Consider the following 15848-nt stretch of genomic DNA (forward strand, 5'->3'; position numbering starts at 1 on the left):
ATACGACGTGAGGGCAGGATGGAGAGGGAGGCAATGCACCAAATTGCTTAATTGGAATCACTACTTCCAAATTACTGACAAAGCCTTGTTTCTGTGGTCCAACCAAGTTTCCCGACCACTGAGAGTCTGACCGTCCAACCAACTGGCCACAACTTGGAGAAAAGTCATACTGAGGTAAGATGATTTTAATTTTAAGTGATGCTCGGTTTCTCAAAGATTCAAATTATGTGTATCAGCAGATAAAGAGAGCTTGTAAAATGATCTGGCACCTGATAGGTGTGGTGGTTTTCATGCTTCAGCTGTAAAAAGGAAGAAATTTGTGCAATATGGCTAAAATACAGAGGAGAAATAATTTCTTCTTTTAAATAGTGAAAATACAACCAAAGCAGATGATTATTTAAACTAAACATGTTGAGAGACCAAACTGTGACTTGTCCTGAGAACTTTGTCCTAAGAATTCTGCTAGAAACGTTTTTTCAATGCTTTGAGTATTTAAGCAAACACAGTGTTGTTGAAACACAAATCTGAAATATCTGAAACTTATAAAGGAACAAAAACTTGAAAGCTGAACTGGCAAAATTTCCAAAAATGTTTGTTTGTTTACCCAGAATTATATGTATAAGTTTTGTAGCGTGTTCTTTTGGGTAGCATAGTTTCTGAAGCTAAATGTTGATATGTCTTTATTTCTTGGCTCCTTGTATTAGTCAGGTGTTTGCTGCTGAGGTGTAAGCTGTCGCACAACGTCCTCCTATACGACTTACAGGCTGCAGGTGATGTTTAAAGTCCAGAACGCCTCTATTGGACCCATCGGCTTCAGTTTTAACATCTTGTTCATTACATCATGTCAGTCACGTTGTAGCGTGTGGTGGTAATCCTGGAAACACTGCTTCTAATTTGTAGCGGTTTGAAATCACAAGACCTAAATCATTCTTGGATTGGAAACAGAGAACCAGCACTAAAAGGCAAATTTAATTTGGGATGTGAGGAGTAACTGCTTTCACGTGCGAGCGGGCCTGTTACTGGCCATCACTATGGTCAGCTGTTGACCCGCTGGTTATTGTGTCTCAAGGCTTAAATTGAGCTGCAATCCCCATAAATCATTTAATTGGTTGCACTAATATGAAAAAGTCTGGACATCACGCAACAAACATGCGAGTGATTGTAATAAAGGGTCCACTGCACTGTCTTTGTTTTCTTGGCCTGAGTTTAATGCTGCCGTGAGGCCACTATGCTCACTACTGACACAAACCTGCATGAATGTTGTCATGTTTATCAGTATGTTGCATGCTATCAGTGACTAAATAAAAATAGTAATAATAGTGATAATCAACTGTGATAATATTTTTCCATTTAATTTGCGTCCTCCGTTTGAACAGGATGACACTTCGCAGCTACCCTGTTCCACAACTGGACTCTACTTTGCAGGAAGTGGGCCGCGTCCTGCAGCTCACCTTAAGCCCAGACCTTTACCCCGCATTCAGAAATGCTCTTGAACAGCAGAGGGGGCTCCTCCTGGAGGCCCAGGAGCAGTTAACAGCTAGAGCTTCAGGCCAAGAGAACTGGGTGACGGAGCAGTTCAAGAAAGGTCTGCTGTCCTGTGCTGACCCTCTGCCCACGTCCACTGCCCTTCCTGTTGTTATCCTTCCATCCAAAGCAAAGACATGCACCCAGCTGGGCAGGGCAGCGGCACTGCTTTGGGCAGCAGCCAAGCTCTATAGTGAGCCCTTGTTATTGGAAGGCAACGTGCCGATGGAGCACACACAACAGTCTGAGGTATTTGCTGCCAGCCGCATTCCAGGCAAGAGTCAGGATCAAATTAAGGTGAGTTGACAGGGTAGAGAACATTACAGTTGAATCTGTCACAATAAATATTCCTTGAACATCTATCTATTCAACTGTCATGAGAACTGACTACCTGGTACCTTATTTCCAGGTATACCCAGACAGCCTCCACGCCATCATCACATGCGCTGGAGGAGTGTTTCCTGTTGACATATTGTGGCGTCCCAGCACTGGTGGACCCATTTCAGCCCGCTCATTCATTGACATTTACAACCAGCTGGACCAGGTGATGTCCCAGCCTAGTGCTGGGAAACTCAATGATCCATTTGCCATTTGCAGTTTCACGGCTCTGGAACGCAAAGTCTGGGCTTCCATCAGAGAACAGGTCCTGGAACAAGGGGGCAAAGCAGCTGCGTCACTGGCGCTGATGGAGAGTGCTGTCCTGACGCTGTGTCTGGAAGACTGCAATGCACCTTCTGACCTGGCTGATACACTTAATGCAGTGAGGCTGGGACGAACAGATGGTCCATGTCTGAGATATTATGACAAGGTATGTGATAGATCATAATATTATTATTAGATAGAGATCAGTTCATTTCATTTAACACATTTAACGCACATTAACACACACTGTTATTTTAGTGTAAGTAGTTATTTTATCTTGTATATGGAAACATTTTCCGATCGGTTCATTACTGGTAAATAATGGTTAGAACAAAACAAATAACATAACTTGGTAAAGTATTGTGCAAAGATTTGCAGTACAATAATTCACAAAATTGTAATAGCTCTATTGTTGTAAACAAATGTGATCTTGCCCACTTTTTTCAACAGGTGGTAAACCTGGTGGTCTTTAAGGACGGCACGGCTGCAATGGTGTTCGAGCACAGCGCTGTGGATGGGATGGTGGCTGCACTTGTGACTGAGTGTGTTTACAACCTGTCTGAGACCATTGACCTGCACCTAGTTGATGTGGACAAGGACAATGGAAACGAGTCTTACCCAGTAAACAGTGTTAATTCTGTATGCCCAACTTCCCTAAGCTTTCCCCTGCAGGGCTTAAACACCCCCCAACCAAGCCCTCCTTTAAAGTCACAGAATCCCGTTCTCACTTTTGACGTTCCCTCTTATCCTGATGTCTTTTCCACTCTCAGAGCTCATCGAGGCTTATACGATGCTTGGATCAACTTCTCTTTGCAGCTCTCCCTGAGGCAGATTCTTCCAGAATCCGCTTCCAGTTACTTGCTTGTCACACCCACTCATATGCGCCACTACAAACATGGCCGTTGTGATCCAACATACTCACTCACTCTTCATTCTCGCAAGTTGGTAACTGCCTTAGCGTCCTGCCTGGGCCCAGATAATAAAGTCCAATACACAACTGACCTCCTGCAAATGTTCCATGTGGCATTTGTAGAGCATAAGAATCTCATCAAAAATACTAAAAGTGGGCAAGGTGTCGGCCCCCACCTAGCTGCCCTGCGTCGATCTTTGCCTTCCGACAATCCACTGAAGAAGTTTTTGGATCCTTTTGGATGTCCATCTGTCTACCTCACAGGCACAGATCTAATGGGTGGTGTTGAGTGTGGTGTAGGAAATGTTTTTGCCCGTGATCAACTTGCTGTGACCTATCTGGGTAAGACAGATAAAGTTCGCATTGTGCTCAATGGGAAAGGAAACTTTGCTCTGGCACTAGAGAAGCTGCAAGACTCCCTGAAAGCAAACCTGGCCATGGTGCTACTTCTAGCTGTTCGATATGCCATTGCAAGCCAAATGGGAGCCTTGGAGAGCCTACTCCATGTGGGGCAAACACAGAAAATGAGTGCAGAGATGTATCTTAGTCCAGAACGTCTAAACGGCAATGGCAAAAGCACAGCAGATTCTACTGCAGCAATGAAGCAAAACTATACTCTAGTGATCCACGGCGGTGCTGGAGAGGAGATGATGCTGAACACCCAAGTGACGGAGGTTATTGAGTTTGCATTACAGGCAGCTTTATCAGTTGGGTCCCAAATACTTCAAGAAGGTGGAAATAGTGTGGAGGCAGTTCAAAGGTCAGTGGAAGCTCTGGAAGACTGTTTCCTCTTTAATGCAGGAAAAGGAGCAGTGTTCAACAAAGATGGCAAAAATGAACTGGAAGCAACCATTGTGGATGGCAGGACAGGGAGGTCAGGATCTGTTGCTTGTGTGCAAAATGTGAAGAACCCAATAAAAGCAGCTAGATGTGTCATGGAGAAGAGCTCACATGCACTTATTGTGGGTGATGGGGCTGAAGAATTTCTGCAGGGGTTGCAGGAAAAGGAGAAACCTGTTGGGCCTGAATATTTCTACACTGATGTGCGTCACAAAGAGTTGGCTGTGAAGATTACTGGCGGGTTTTCTGAAAAATACCTGCACCCTCAGACAGTTGGAGCAGTGGCCATGGACTGCTGGCATGGATTGGCTGCTGCATCCTCCACAGGAGGGTTAGTTGGAAAGCTCAAAGGGAGGGTTGGGGACACAGCAGTGGTTGGGGCGGGGATATATGCTGATGACAAATTAGCTGTTACCTGCTCTGGAGATGGAGATGTCTTTCTGAGGCGTTCAGTTGCAGAGAAAATAGCCAGTCTCCATCATTACAAGGGCTATAGCCTTAGACAGGCATGTAGAGAAGTCATGACTGAAGATCTGAAGGGGTTCTGTGCAGGAATTATTGCTGTGGACGAAAAAGGAAATTCCATCATTGAAACAAACACCGGTGTGATGTTTGTGGCCTCAATGGTAAATGGCATTTCACGAATTGAGGTCCTTCGGCCTGTGAAGAACTTCTCCAGTGTGGTCTGGGAAACGGATGAGCTAGTTGCCTATCTGAGTCCCAATCCCTGGACCACTGGGTCAACCATTCTGACTAGAAAAGCCCTCAGTGGGCCAAGCAGTATCTTCCAGTTGCCTGCAGTGGATTTTGTGAGATGGCTTCAAGGAGCTAGAGCTGTATCAGGCTTATTATGCGAGAGGTTGGGGGTGCAGCGCTGCGCCTTGGTTTTCTATCCAATCACTGATCATCCAGCACAAATTAGACTTCTTCCACTTCATGGCTTAGAGCCGAAGTGGCAGCCACATCTTGCTGGTGAAGAGGAATTCCACTCCTGTGATCCAGGTTATTGCTCCTCAAAAAGTGGGCCATGCTGGGATGACGAGGCACTGACCCAAATCCAAACCAAGATTAGAAGTGGACTGCCAACACCAAATGCACCCTCTTGCTTTGACTTTTTCGGTGACCATTCCAATGATAATCTGTTCAGCCGCATTGTACGTGGTGAGCAGCAACAGTGGAGAGTGTGGGAAGACAGTGAGCATGTTGCTTTTCTAACACCATACCCAAATAGTCCTGGAGCGACTGTTGTGGTGCCACGCAAACCACTGACCAGTGACCTCTTCAAGTTAAATGAAGATGACTACAATGCACTGATTGTGGCCACTTACAAAGTGTCCCGACTTCTGGAAAGGGGGATGAGAGCTCATGGTGTTGCACTGATCTTTGAGGGATTTGAGATTGACTATGCCCATGCGAAGCTGATCCCACTGGTACCTTCATCTGAAGCCACTAATTCTGCTGAGCTGCAATCAGAATTCTTTGACAACTACCCTGGATTTGTATCATCATTGGAGGGTCCAGCAGCTGACCCAGAGGCACTGCAAAAGATCCATTTAAAAATCACCCAGTGTAAGCCTCCTCGTTCGTGGGAAAACCCTCAGGTTCACTCTAGGCTGGCCATCAGGAGCCCGTGGTATCGCAATCTGTTTCAGATTCAGAACACACTCTTCCACAGCACAGTAGAATTCTTCCACACGTTGTGCCAGTACTCCTATGCTCTGACCCCTCTAACCACAGACACCATCTCCTCACCAATGGGCCTGGGATCTGACTCGGAACCAGTTTCTGTTAATTTGTTGGGTCAGGACATTTTCCTGGCTGACTCCATGCAATTCGTACTTGAATATTTCCTTCGTTTCCAAGAGAACCTGCCAGGGACCTATTACATATCTCCAAGCTTTAGAGGTGAAGATTCTGATGCCACCCACTTGAACCAGTTCTACCATGTTGAATGTGAACTGCTGGGGGACATGGACAAAGCCATTTCTGTAGCAGAGGGATACTTGGCTCATCTCACTAAGTCCATTTTGAAGAAGCACTCTGACATAATCCTCAACACTGCTGGCACCCTTTCTCACGTCACAGCCATGTTGGGTAAGTTGAATGGGAAAGAAATGCTACCCAGAGTCCCTCTGGACCAAGCCATTCCCATGATGCCAACTGCTGACTGTTTAGAGTGGGTCCAAGATGGCTACCCCCAGTTTGGCAGAAAGCTCACACGCAAAGGAGAACGTGTTTTGATAAAGAAATATGGTGGAGCTGTTTGGCTGACTGAGATGGACCATCTGGGAGTTCCCTTCTACCAGGCATACGTAGAGGGGACTGGGCAAAGCAAAGCTAAAGCTGCTGACCTTCTGTTTGGACTGGGTGAGACTGTGGGTCTGGGTGAGCGTCATTCCACCCCTGAGATGGTGCACGAGGCTCTCAGACGCCATGCAGTGCCAGAGCAATCCTACAAATGGTATATTAGCATGCGCCAAATGAAACCAATCGTCACTAGTGGATGGGGCATGGGAACAGAACGCTACTTGTGTTGGCTGCTTCAGCATGATGACATCAGGGATATTCCCATCATACCTAGAATCAAAGGAATGAAGTTTATGCCCTAGGTGTAGGTTTGTCATGGCTCTTTCTGATTTAGATGCAAATCTTTGGGTTTCCTAGATTCTTCTGTATCCATGGCCACAAGTCTTTCTCCTGTTTTTTTTTTTTTTAATTTAACAAGGCCCTTGAATACCTAACAAACTGAAGATAATGAGATAATCCAAACATTAATATGGTAAACAAAGGCTGCAGGAAAACATTTAATATTTGAGTGTGATGAAGCACTAATTGCAATGTAAATGGAGATTGTGGGTGGTTTTCTGAGATTAACTCCATTGACAGTAATTATTTACATGGTATAAATTGCTTTTTTATTACAGAAAAAAAACGTTTTAATTGTCATTTATAATGGTTTAATAAATAATGCAAGCAAAATTTCTCTCTCTTTTCCTATGCTTTCTATTCCACTGTATATACTGTATTAAGGCATCTGATATGTATCTGTATCTGCTTGTCTGCAAATGTAAGATGACTGAAGGTATTGAAACCTGCTCCTTTAGACTTGCCATGCAGTTATAGTTGGGAAATTAAGACACCGACAGTTTTGAAAGACAGGAAGTTGACTGAAATAACAACCTTTGCTTAAAGCTATTTAATTATAATGTTCCTGATTAATTAATTGTGTTTCACACAAATGTTTGGGCCATTTTCAGATGTATACACAGCCAAAATACAACAAAACATTTTCAGAGCAAGTGTGTTGAAAAAAGGCAAACCTCTGTGAAAACTATCTGATTAATACTTAAGGTACATGAAATAATTTCACTAAAGGAGTCACTGAATTACTGAGGCTTTGATTGGCTAACCTCACCTCCTTTATGACACCTCCTTTATCTCAATACAATGACTGTGTGGAATCAAAAAGTCCTGCCGCATTTAAACTGGGTCCTTAGAATAAAAAGAATGTTAAAATATTACAATTCAGACAGAGATACTATACTTACTCAACATGACTCAACCTCCATGAAACGTCACCTGGATGACAGAATCTTCACTGATATACATACTCGACTTATATACTTATATTTATGTATTACACCAGTACATTTACTTCGTTTTTTAATTGAGTTAATGAGGATTATTTGCAATACAGTACATGTCTGTTTAGTTAATTTTAGTCCATAGGCTTAATATTTAAAATTTAGCCTGACATTTTATCTAGTATTTGAGAACGGCCAAAAATGACCCTAAATCATCGAATGTGTTAAGGAATAAAAATATATTTTAAATTGAAAGAAAGTAAAATGTCAAATATATAAAAAGTATAAAAGCGAATCGTATAAATGACGTTATTATAGTATATATAATTTAAATTTGCAATATTTATAACTGTAACAGTAGTCATTAAACCGGATGTCTATGTGCTCTAACCTATTTGTTCCGGGTGGAGCAGCCGAGCCTGACCCCGGCTTGATCAAACTCCTGCTTCTGCCTGCTGAAAAACGTTTCGTCTCGTTTTTGAGCTGTAGGTGTTCTGGTTTTATTCTCTGCATTTTTGTTCGGGCTTTGCTTTGAATTGTCTCACGTGCATTTTATGACTTTGCTTTGTCAGTGCGGCAGACGAAAGGTAAGGTCAGCGAGCTAGCGTGCTAAGCTAACATGCTAGTCGGGAGAAGTGTGACTCTGGATGAAGCCATTTTCTGGAGACAAACACTCCTCGGCTGTTGGTCACGCTGTTGTTATTTTGTTAAGTATTCACAGCGGTAATAAAACTACAGCAGAAATTGGGGAGCCTGCGAACAGGGATGTTGCAGCATTCGTACTAGCCTGGTAGCTATTATTGGCTGTGTAGCCGCCTTAGTAGCAGTTTTGCCGTTTGTTGCAGTGTAAAACCTTGTGCTCCAACACAAACAGGCTGCAGCGTTTGCTGGAGGACAGCTGATGTGGCCCATGTGACTCCCCACTGACGTGCTCCCCCCTCGTCCCCCAGGTGCCAGGGTGTCCCCCCTCTGCGTGTGTGTTCCCTGATGGGCGGCTGGTCTCGCAGTGCGGTGCTGGAGCTGTACCGGGCGCTGCTCCGTGCAGGACGTCACCTTCAGTACACTGACCGTAACTTCTACCGTCGCGCTGTGGCCCGTGAGTTCCGCCGCTGCCAGGCTCTGACCGTACACGAGGACAAGGAGGACGCGCTGAAGAGGGGCCAGTTTTTCCTCAGCAGCAGACTGGGTGGGCTTATGTAGGGGAAGGCGGGTCACAGGTCATCTGGAGGTCTAGATCCCAGGTAGGTCCACCGTTTGTAAAACCTCTGTGTATTTGTGTTGGAAAAAGCAAAGGTCCCAACACACAGGTCACAGAGTACATGTGGCTGTTTGTTGGACATATGATTCAACCGTCCAGGTCTCAACGCTCTTACTCTCGTTCCTAATCCCCTGCTCTGTTTTCAGTGGCAGAATGGCGGGGGTGAACGGAGACCGTAAGGGGAAGAAGGATGACAATGGGATTGGCACTGCGATTGACTTCATGCTTTCAAATGCCAAGCTTGTGCTGGGGGTGGGGGGAGCAGCCATGCTTGGCATTGCAACACTAGCTGTGAAAAGAGTAGGTTGGAATAGATTTACGTCCAGGTTAAAATTCTTGTTCTACTATTTCCTTCCACACTTATGAAATGTCAAACACTCCAACCAAATACTTGTTGCATAGATGTATGACCGTGCCATAAGTGCTCCCACCAGCCCAACCAAGATGGAGCAGACAGGAAAGAGGAGCTGGGAGGAGCCCGCCTGGATGGGGTCTTCACCTCGGGTCCTCAACCACGACATGAAGTCCACAGTCAGCAGGTCGCTGCAGTCTCTGCCCACGTCTTCACATGCTTTTGAACCAGGTAACGTAAATTAAGTTCCAGTTTTCCCATTTGTATCTTATTGTGCAGTGCAGTCTAGTTCATTTTCAGTTTTAGACCATAACATTTTAAAATGTTCAATCTGTTGACAGTCTGCCAGCTGGGAGGATTGTTGCTGTTTCTGTACAGTGGGTGTTGGTCCTCTTTAGTGCTGTTTTGTGTTTAGTTTTCAAAGTGTGTACTGTGTTCTGTCATTTCAATTGCTTTAATTTAGTTTTTTGCAGTTGTCATTTCATAGATTTTGTCAAACATTACTACATATTTGCTTCTGACCTACACAGATTGTCTGCGGAGAGCTCTGGGTCGAGCTGCTGTGGGAGGAGGGGGTGCTGCTCAGTCAGATCTGCTTCGGGCCAGGATGCGTCTCTCTCTTCAAGAACATCTGTGGGAGTTTTACCAGAACCGCGTGAATATACCTACTGAGGAGCAAGCGACGGCCAGGAGAGCAGCTCTGGACATCTGTGCTGAGCTCAGAGTGTTCCTCCATGCCAAACTTCCTGACATGCCGCTCAGAGAGATGTACCTGAGTGGCAGTCTGTATGATGACCTGCAGGTAAAGGTTTTATGTGACTTTCAGACAAATACGTTTAAGCTTTAAAAGCAATGATTTGATATTCAGGATGTTTTCTTTTCTACCCTCTTGTAGGTGGTAATGGCAGACCACGCCCAGCTAATGGTGCCTCTCATCTTGGAGAAGAACCTGTGGTCGTCCATCCCTGGCGAGGACACTATCATGAATCTGCCAGGTTTTTGGCTCGTCCGCAGGGAAAACTTAGAATATTTCCCACGGAACAGCAGCTACTGGGATCGCTGCATGGTTGGAGGTTATCTCTCCCCCAAATCAGTTCTTGAGGTCTTCGACAAACTTGTGGCTGGTTCTATTAATTGGCCAGCTATAGGCAGTGTTCTTGACTACGTCATCCGTCCTGTAGTTCCCTCTGAAACGCTGACCCTGGAGGTGCAGTATGAGACCAACAGGAAGCTCTATGTGGACTTTCTTCCATTACTTGTGATGGAGGATGGAACCTCGCTGATCGCCAAACCGCATCGGCTTGTTGCCGAGCGCCATGAGAACCTGTGGCGCCAGAGCTTCCGTGTGGCTGAAACGGCGCGGCTAAGAGCTTTGGACCAGGAGGACGGAGGCTGCCGATGCACCTGCCTGAAGGTGGCGAAGGCTGTGTGCAAGCTCAACCCCGCCCTCAACCGGCTCAACGCCAGCCAGCTCACCAATGCCATCCTGTTGCTGAGCGAAAAAGAGGGCGACTGGACCCAGGAAGCGCTGGCCGACCGCTTCCTCCATCTGCTGCGAGCACTAGTGGGACACCTTGAGGCTGGGAGGCTGCCGTGTGCACTCAGCCCCAAAGTGAATTTATTCTGTGAGCTGACTGAACAGGAGGTGGATGAGCTGGGGTACACGCTCTACTGTGCCCTCTCAGATCCAGCAGGCCTGCTGAGAAGTGCTGTGGCAGATGCCCCCCATCTCTGACAGCCTCATCACCACACAGAGACCTGAAATGTCTGGACAGTGACCTGGAGTTATAATAAGGTTCCTGGAATGAAACTACATGTGCATGGAATCATCCTCTGTCCTCAAACACGTGGTTTCTACACAAATGCGATCGTGTAGAAGCTACTTAGTGTTGAGGTCAGTTTGAAAGGAAAATGCTGTGATGGGATCAGAGAGATGATGGTGAAGAATTGTGGCTTTCTCTAAAGCAAATGTATTAATTGAGTCAGGATGTCGAGAAAGAAGGACTGGGTCTGTGTTGATCCACGTGGGCTTGTTTTAACTGATGTTTTAGGAAAGCAGGCGTACGATGGGGCCATTAAGATGAAAAAAGTGTCATGTCAAACCAAAAGCTAATAAATGGTTGATCAGCCTGAAGCACTCGATGTTCTTGAGTTAGAGACGAGCTAATCTACTTCATAGGTACAGGTTCATTCATACAGAAGCTACATTATATTGTATGCGATGGAAACAACTTTAGGCTGTCTTCAGAAGCATGTGTGGGTTAGAATTTTCAGTAAATTAATATACACTGTTTCCCATTCCCACCTCTCGCACACAAAATAAATAAGGGGATACAACTTAAACAGATGAACCATAATTTTACTATGAACTACTTTTGCCATGAACAGTGTCTGATACAGAGCTGACGTTTGTTTACGCTTTTTAGAAGGAGCTTTCACTTTCAGTGTCACTTGTTATGATGTAAAAGTCTGGTAAGCTTCAACTATTTCTCAATACAATCATTGTCACTGGTTGTGTTACACTGTGGGGGAAAAATCAAGTGTTCTTCAGTCTGAGAAGGAAGTTGATAAGTGTTAAATTCCTTGGGTCACCTGGATGCTTATCTTTGTAGTTTCCATCAGTGTTGCTGTGCACGTGCTTGGTTCAACCCTGGAGGAGGTTTTGTTTCCACAGGTCTTGACTTCAGCTCCAGGCCTGGTTTCAGGGGGCGTGCGGAGCCTGTTGTTCCTGTAGTATCTGTTGTGTACCTGCACGTGTTTAACTCTGATTAACTCCCAGCCGGGCCGTCTGTGGAGCAGGTAGCCGCTCATGGATTAGTCCAGTATTAGTCAGTGCTGGCACTATACGGCACTGATCAGCTGCTAGCGATGCCAGTGGGGAGGATCACTGTTAGCAGCCTGCTCACCGTGTATATTAATAGATTACAGGTGCTAATCTCCCTCCAGTGTGATCTAATCAACTGATCTACTGTTAGTTATACAACAGCAGATTCACTAGCCAAGGTTTGTGATGTTCCACGTACAAGGAGCTCCACCGTCCTGTGTTCATTCACAGTAAATCCAGTTGCTGCCAGGCTTTAACTACCCACTTTGTGTTGTGCACATATTCTGCTACAATAATCAGACAGAGAGACACGTGGCTATTTTTGTATTTCTTGTACATTTGTGACCAAAAAAAGAGCCAAATATTTATTTGCATAAATTCAGAATCAACATGTGAATGGTTGTGCTTCATTAAGTGCTTTGTTCTGGCTGTGCAGATATAAACTTGGTCTTGTGTGCATCTTAATGTCTTCCTTTACAGACCTAAGTTCTGCTACTGCTGTGCGACAAAGGGGGAGTCACTGTCCTTGTAAAAACCAACCCAGAGCAGATCACTACCTCTGCCCTGCGCAGCAGCTACTGGCTGCAGTGTTCGCTTCGTCGCATGCTGTGTATCTCCCCCTTCTTGGCTTTTTTTAATTTATTTTTTTATTAGTTCAGCTCTGGAGTTGAACTGAGCGGCACTTTGTATACGTCAATAAATGTTACCATGGACAGTGTGTGGTTGTCCTCCTTTAAGGTAATCATGATCTGCATGTCGTGTAAAAATGACACCTCCTGTTTGAACAGAAGCATTACATTCAAAAGCGTGATGCATTTGTTCTCTCAAAGCATCTAGACACAAATTAAATAGCACAAACACATAATCAGATAAAATGCTAAAGCTCCAAAAGCAAAGCTTGGCAAACGAGAGCAGGAAACAAACGCTCCCCTTGTTTGGCTGCAGATCACATGGCTGTTAGCGTAGCATCACCGCTTGCTGATTGGAAACAAGCCGTTGGTTTAACTTCCTTGTTCTGAGCAGATGTGAAACTCACACACATTCATTCTAAGTTCTTGACTACTTGGCTGGAGCAAACCCCACTCGGTCTGCGTTCCTGTCAAACACCGTGTAGTACTTCCCGATGAATACGTCTCCCAGGATCCACAGGGGCCCAGCAGGCGGTGGGATATCCATGGCCATGAAGCCGGAGAGGCAGATTGACACACCCATCTGAGACTCCTGCACAGAACCGAGCAGCAAGGCACACGATCAGTAGGTTTCACTGCACTGGGCTGATTATTGGTGACGGGTTTGCACCAATAATGTTAATTCCCAACTAATTAGTATAACACTAAGCACAGTGATGCTGAGTCAGCACTAGTCCACAGAATCCTGACCCAGATTTTCAGCGGTCTGACGGCTCAGAAGCGGAGCTGCTTCCTGCTCATGCAAATCAGCTTTGTGGTTCTGAAAGACCTCACTCAGACCCAAACCCGACTGGGTCAGAAGCTGATCTCACATTAGACCAGGTCCCTGTTAGCACAGCGCCCTTCAAACGATGGGACTCTACCTTCATGACGTAATCCTCTCCGCTCAGGTTGAACGTCTTCCCTCCGATGCTGAAGGAGACGACCGGGAGCGACGGGATCTTCTTACAGTCGATCCAGTACTGTGGGGGAGACGAGAGGGACATGCGGGGGTGACCCACGAGGCAACGCTAACGCGGGGGCTCTGTTGAGTGCGTCACCTCTCCGGCCAGCAGCGGCACGGCTCCGATGGCTTTCTGCAGCGCTCGGACCTCCTCCCGAGGGCCCACGATCAGAGACGTTCCCGTGTCAACGATGGCCTGGCAGCCGGCTTTGCAGAGGGTCAGCTGCTTTCCCACCTGGACCCTGGGGGCGGGTTAGAGACGCTGCCGTGTTATTATGGTGCGTCCATGTCCCACTTCAGGTTTCTTTTAACTGTCTTATTTACGGAACAGCGAGCACCGTTTCGGTTCCTGTTCATGACCGTGAGGCCGAGCAGCGTCTCACCTGTTCACGAGGATCTGCCAGTAGGCCTTGCGTGTGACGTTGACGTAGTGCATGTCCCCGGTGTAGAACTGTGGGTCTGTTCCACCCAGGATTAACTCTCCCCCCACGGAACCTTTCGGGTCTCTGAGTGACAGCAGGACGTTAGAACCAGCGACACCAACAGAACAGCGTCGGCCCCATTAGTGCCAGAACCCACCTGTTTATGTAGAAAGAGAAGATGTTCTGTGGCAGCAGCTTGGCGGCCATGGCCGTGTCGAACACTGGCGTGACCCGTTCCACTGATATGGACGGGTAGCCCATTCCCAAGATCCCATCGAACCGGGCCACAGCAAACGTGATGCCAGGCTGCGTCACCGCCTCACCAAACTGCTGCCCGGACACCGAGAGGCCAGCGATCTGCAAGGAGACGGAGGTCACGTTGCCATGGAAACAAACTGGGCTTTTAACGAAATGATGGGAAGAACGTGACCAGCAAATGTGAGGAACGTGGTTAAACACAAAAAGGACGTGACTCACAGAGACCGTGTCGCCGCTGATGAAGCCCGACAAGCTGCCTCGGCCGTAGCGGATGGAGAACTGCGTGCCGTTCTTCACATAGGTGCTCGACTTCTTTGAGTTGTAGCGATGATGAAGCCCTGAAAAGAGACGCGTCTCAAAGGTTCAAACTAGTTTTAGTAAATGAACAGGAGAGGACGACCCAACAGAACCGAGGCTCAGTCACTCACAACAGGCCAAATCGAAGAAGGAGCAGTGGATGGAGGGAACCCAGAGGTTGGAGGAGCCGGTGTCGAACAGCACGGTGAAGGGCTGCGGAGGCGTCCCGATGCTGATGGCGCCGTAGTACTGAGCCTGAGGAGGAGACGACATCTGCCATGAAACCAGCCGCAGTGCAAGCGCCGAGTGAAAGCAGCGACGCTGCAGCAGGAGCACGTTACAACACGGAGAACAAGCACAGGCGGGTTCAGGAGTTCGCTCTGGAGTCCTATCACACCCTTCTGTAGTATTTATTCATTCTCGCCTTATTTTCAACATATTTTAGCAGAGCAGTGTAAATACTGAACCTCTGTTGATCCAGTGATTTGGAGGAGTGTGAGTGAACCTTGCACTAACACCAGAACCACTGAACCACTCAACTCAGTGGGCGGACGCTCAACCTCGTGCCTGATTCTGCGTTCAGTGTGACCCTTTTTAATGAGGTGTGGGTGCGCGTACATCCATGAAGTTGGTGAGCCTCTCCACCGGTAAACCCAGGCTGGAGCCGGTGCCGTCCACGGCCCCGGTGCGAGCCGCCAGGGCCCGGAGCTGCTCCACAGACAGCCCGTTGTCGTTCATCTGGCGGCGGATGCTTCTGGTTTTATGGAGGGGAACTCTGGGGGAACAGTTCAGCAGGTTAACGGTGTGTCGCCTCACAGGCACAAGTGCGCGCGGTCGTGCGTAAAACGCGTAATCCTCACGCGCACAGGTGCGCGTGAAGCAACGGTTCTTCCTCTGCAAACGGGACCCCACGGACGCGCGTGTGCGGCTTTATTTACTTCACCGTTACGTTAATAAAACAGGGAGAGCTCGTCGGAAGCACGCGCAGTAATGAGGAAGTTGACGCGCACTCGAAGATGCTTTTACGGATCACATGGCACAGATCAACGTCGTCAGTAGCATTTACCTGATAATGGCGACGCTTCGTGTTATCAGCAGCGCCGCAACGACGTAAAACATCTTCAGCCGCGTCATGTCTGTACTGGTCCGACGGCTCATTCGCTTCTCTGTCGCTTCCGATATTAACGAGCGCACAAACTACTTCAACTGACGCAGAAGCCGAAAAGAAGGCGCTGCGCTGTGATTGGACGAAACGGTCAGCGGCGCGTTGTGATTGGTGGAAGCAGATACGGCATCCAGCCGGGT

The 15848-nt window shown here is 47.0% G+C and overlaps 4 protein-coding genes across 7 annotated transcripts; 3 read left to right on the plus strand and 1 right to left on the minus strand.

Moving 5' to 3' along the window:
• Positions 1–68: 68 nt before the first annotated feature.
• si:ch211-256m1.8 (uncharacterized) lies at positions 69–6899 on the plus strand. 3 transcript variants are annotated; one of them, XM_041071805.2, is made up of 5 exons: positions 73–174; positions 705–770; positions 1377–1821; positions 1934–2332; positions 2617–6899. In XM_041071805.2, the coding sequence occupies exons 3-5, from the start codon at positions 1378–1380 to the stop codon at positions 6523–6525; spliced, it is 4752 nt and encodes a 1583-aa protein (XP_040927739.1). In that variant the 5' UTR covers positions 73–174; positions 705–770; position 1377; the 3' UTR covers positions 6526–6899. The 3 variants fall into 3 exon arrangements, with proteins under 3 accessions (XP_029014305.1, XP_055366737.1, XP_040927739.1); XM_029158472.3 differs by lacking the exon at positions 705–770 and having other exon boundaries at positions 69–174; XM_055510762.1 differs by having other exon boundaries at positions 72–174; positions 705–1821.
• Positions 6900–7834: 935 nt separating this feature from the next.
• LOC121202377 (MIEF1 upstream open reading frame protein-like) lies at positions 7835–8700 on the plus strand. 2 transcript variants are annotated; one of them, XM_041071856.2, is made up of 2 exons: positions 7835–7985; positions 8451–8700. In XM_041071856.2, exon 2 carries the CDS (start codon positions 8488–8490, stop codon positions 8698–8700), a length of 213 nt encoding a protein of 70 aa, XP_040927790.1. In that variant the 5' UTR covers positions 7835–7985; positions 8451–8487. The 2 variants fall into 2 exon arrangements, with proteins under 2 accessions (XP_040927790.1, XP_040927791.1); XM_041071857.2 differs by lacking the exon at positions 7835–7985 and adding an exon at positions 7988–8087.
• Positions 8701–8911: 211 nt separating this feature from the next.
• On the plus strand, positions 8912–12652 carry mief1 (mitochondrial elongation factor 1). Its single transcript, XM_029158648.2, has 4 exons — positions 8912–9058; positions 9161–9341; positions 9641–9912; positions 10006–12652. Exons 1-4 carry the CDS (start codon positions 8912–8914, stop codon positions 10843–10845), a joined length of 1440 nt encoding a protein of 479 aa, XP_029014481.1. The 3' UTR covers positions 10846–12652.
• napsa (napsin A aspartic peptidase) lies at positions 12244–15771 on the minus strand. Its single transcript, XM_029158710.2, has 9 exons — positions 15610–15771; positions 15162–15318; positions 14675–14798; positions 14466–14584; positions 14146–14345; positions 13950–14072; positions 13664–13808; positions 13487–13585; positions 12244–13155 (listed from the first exon to the last, which is right to left on the minus strand). The coding sequence occupies exons 1-9, from the start codon at positions 15699–15701 to the stop codon at positions 12994–12996; spliced, it is 1221 nt and encodes a 406-aa protein (XP_029014543.1). The 5' UTR covers positions 15702–15771; the 3' UTR covers positions 12244–12993.
• Between the last annotated feature and the right edge of the window lie 77 nt (positions 15772–15848).

The sequence above is a fragment of the Betta splendens genome, chromosome 8, assembly GCF_900634795.4.
Source record: "Betta splendens chromosome 8, fBetSpl5.4, whole genome shotgun sequence".
NCBI classification, from domain to species: domain Eukaryota; kingdom Metazoa; phylum Chordata; class Actinopteri; order Anabantiformes; family Osphronemidae; genus Betta; species Betta splendens.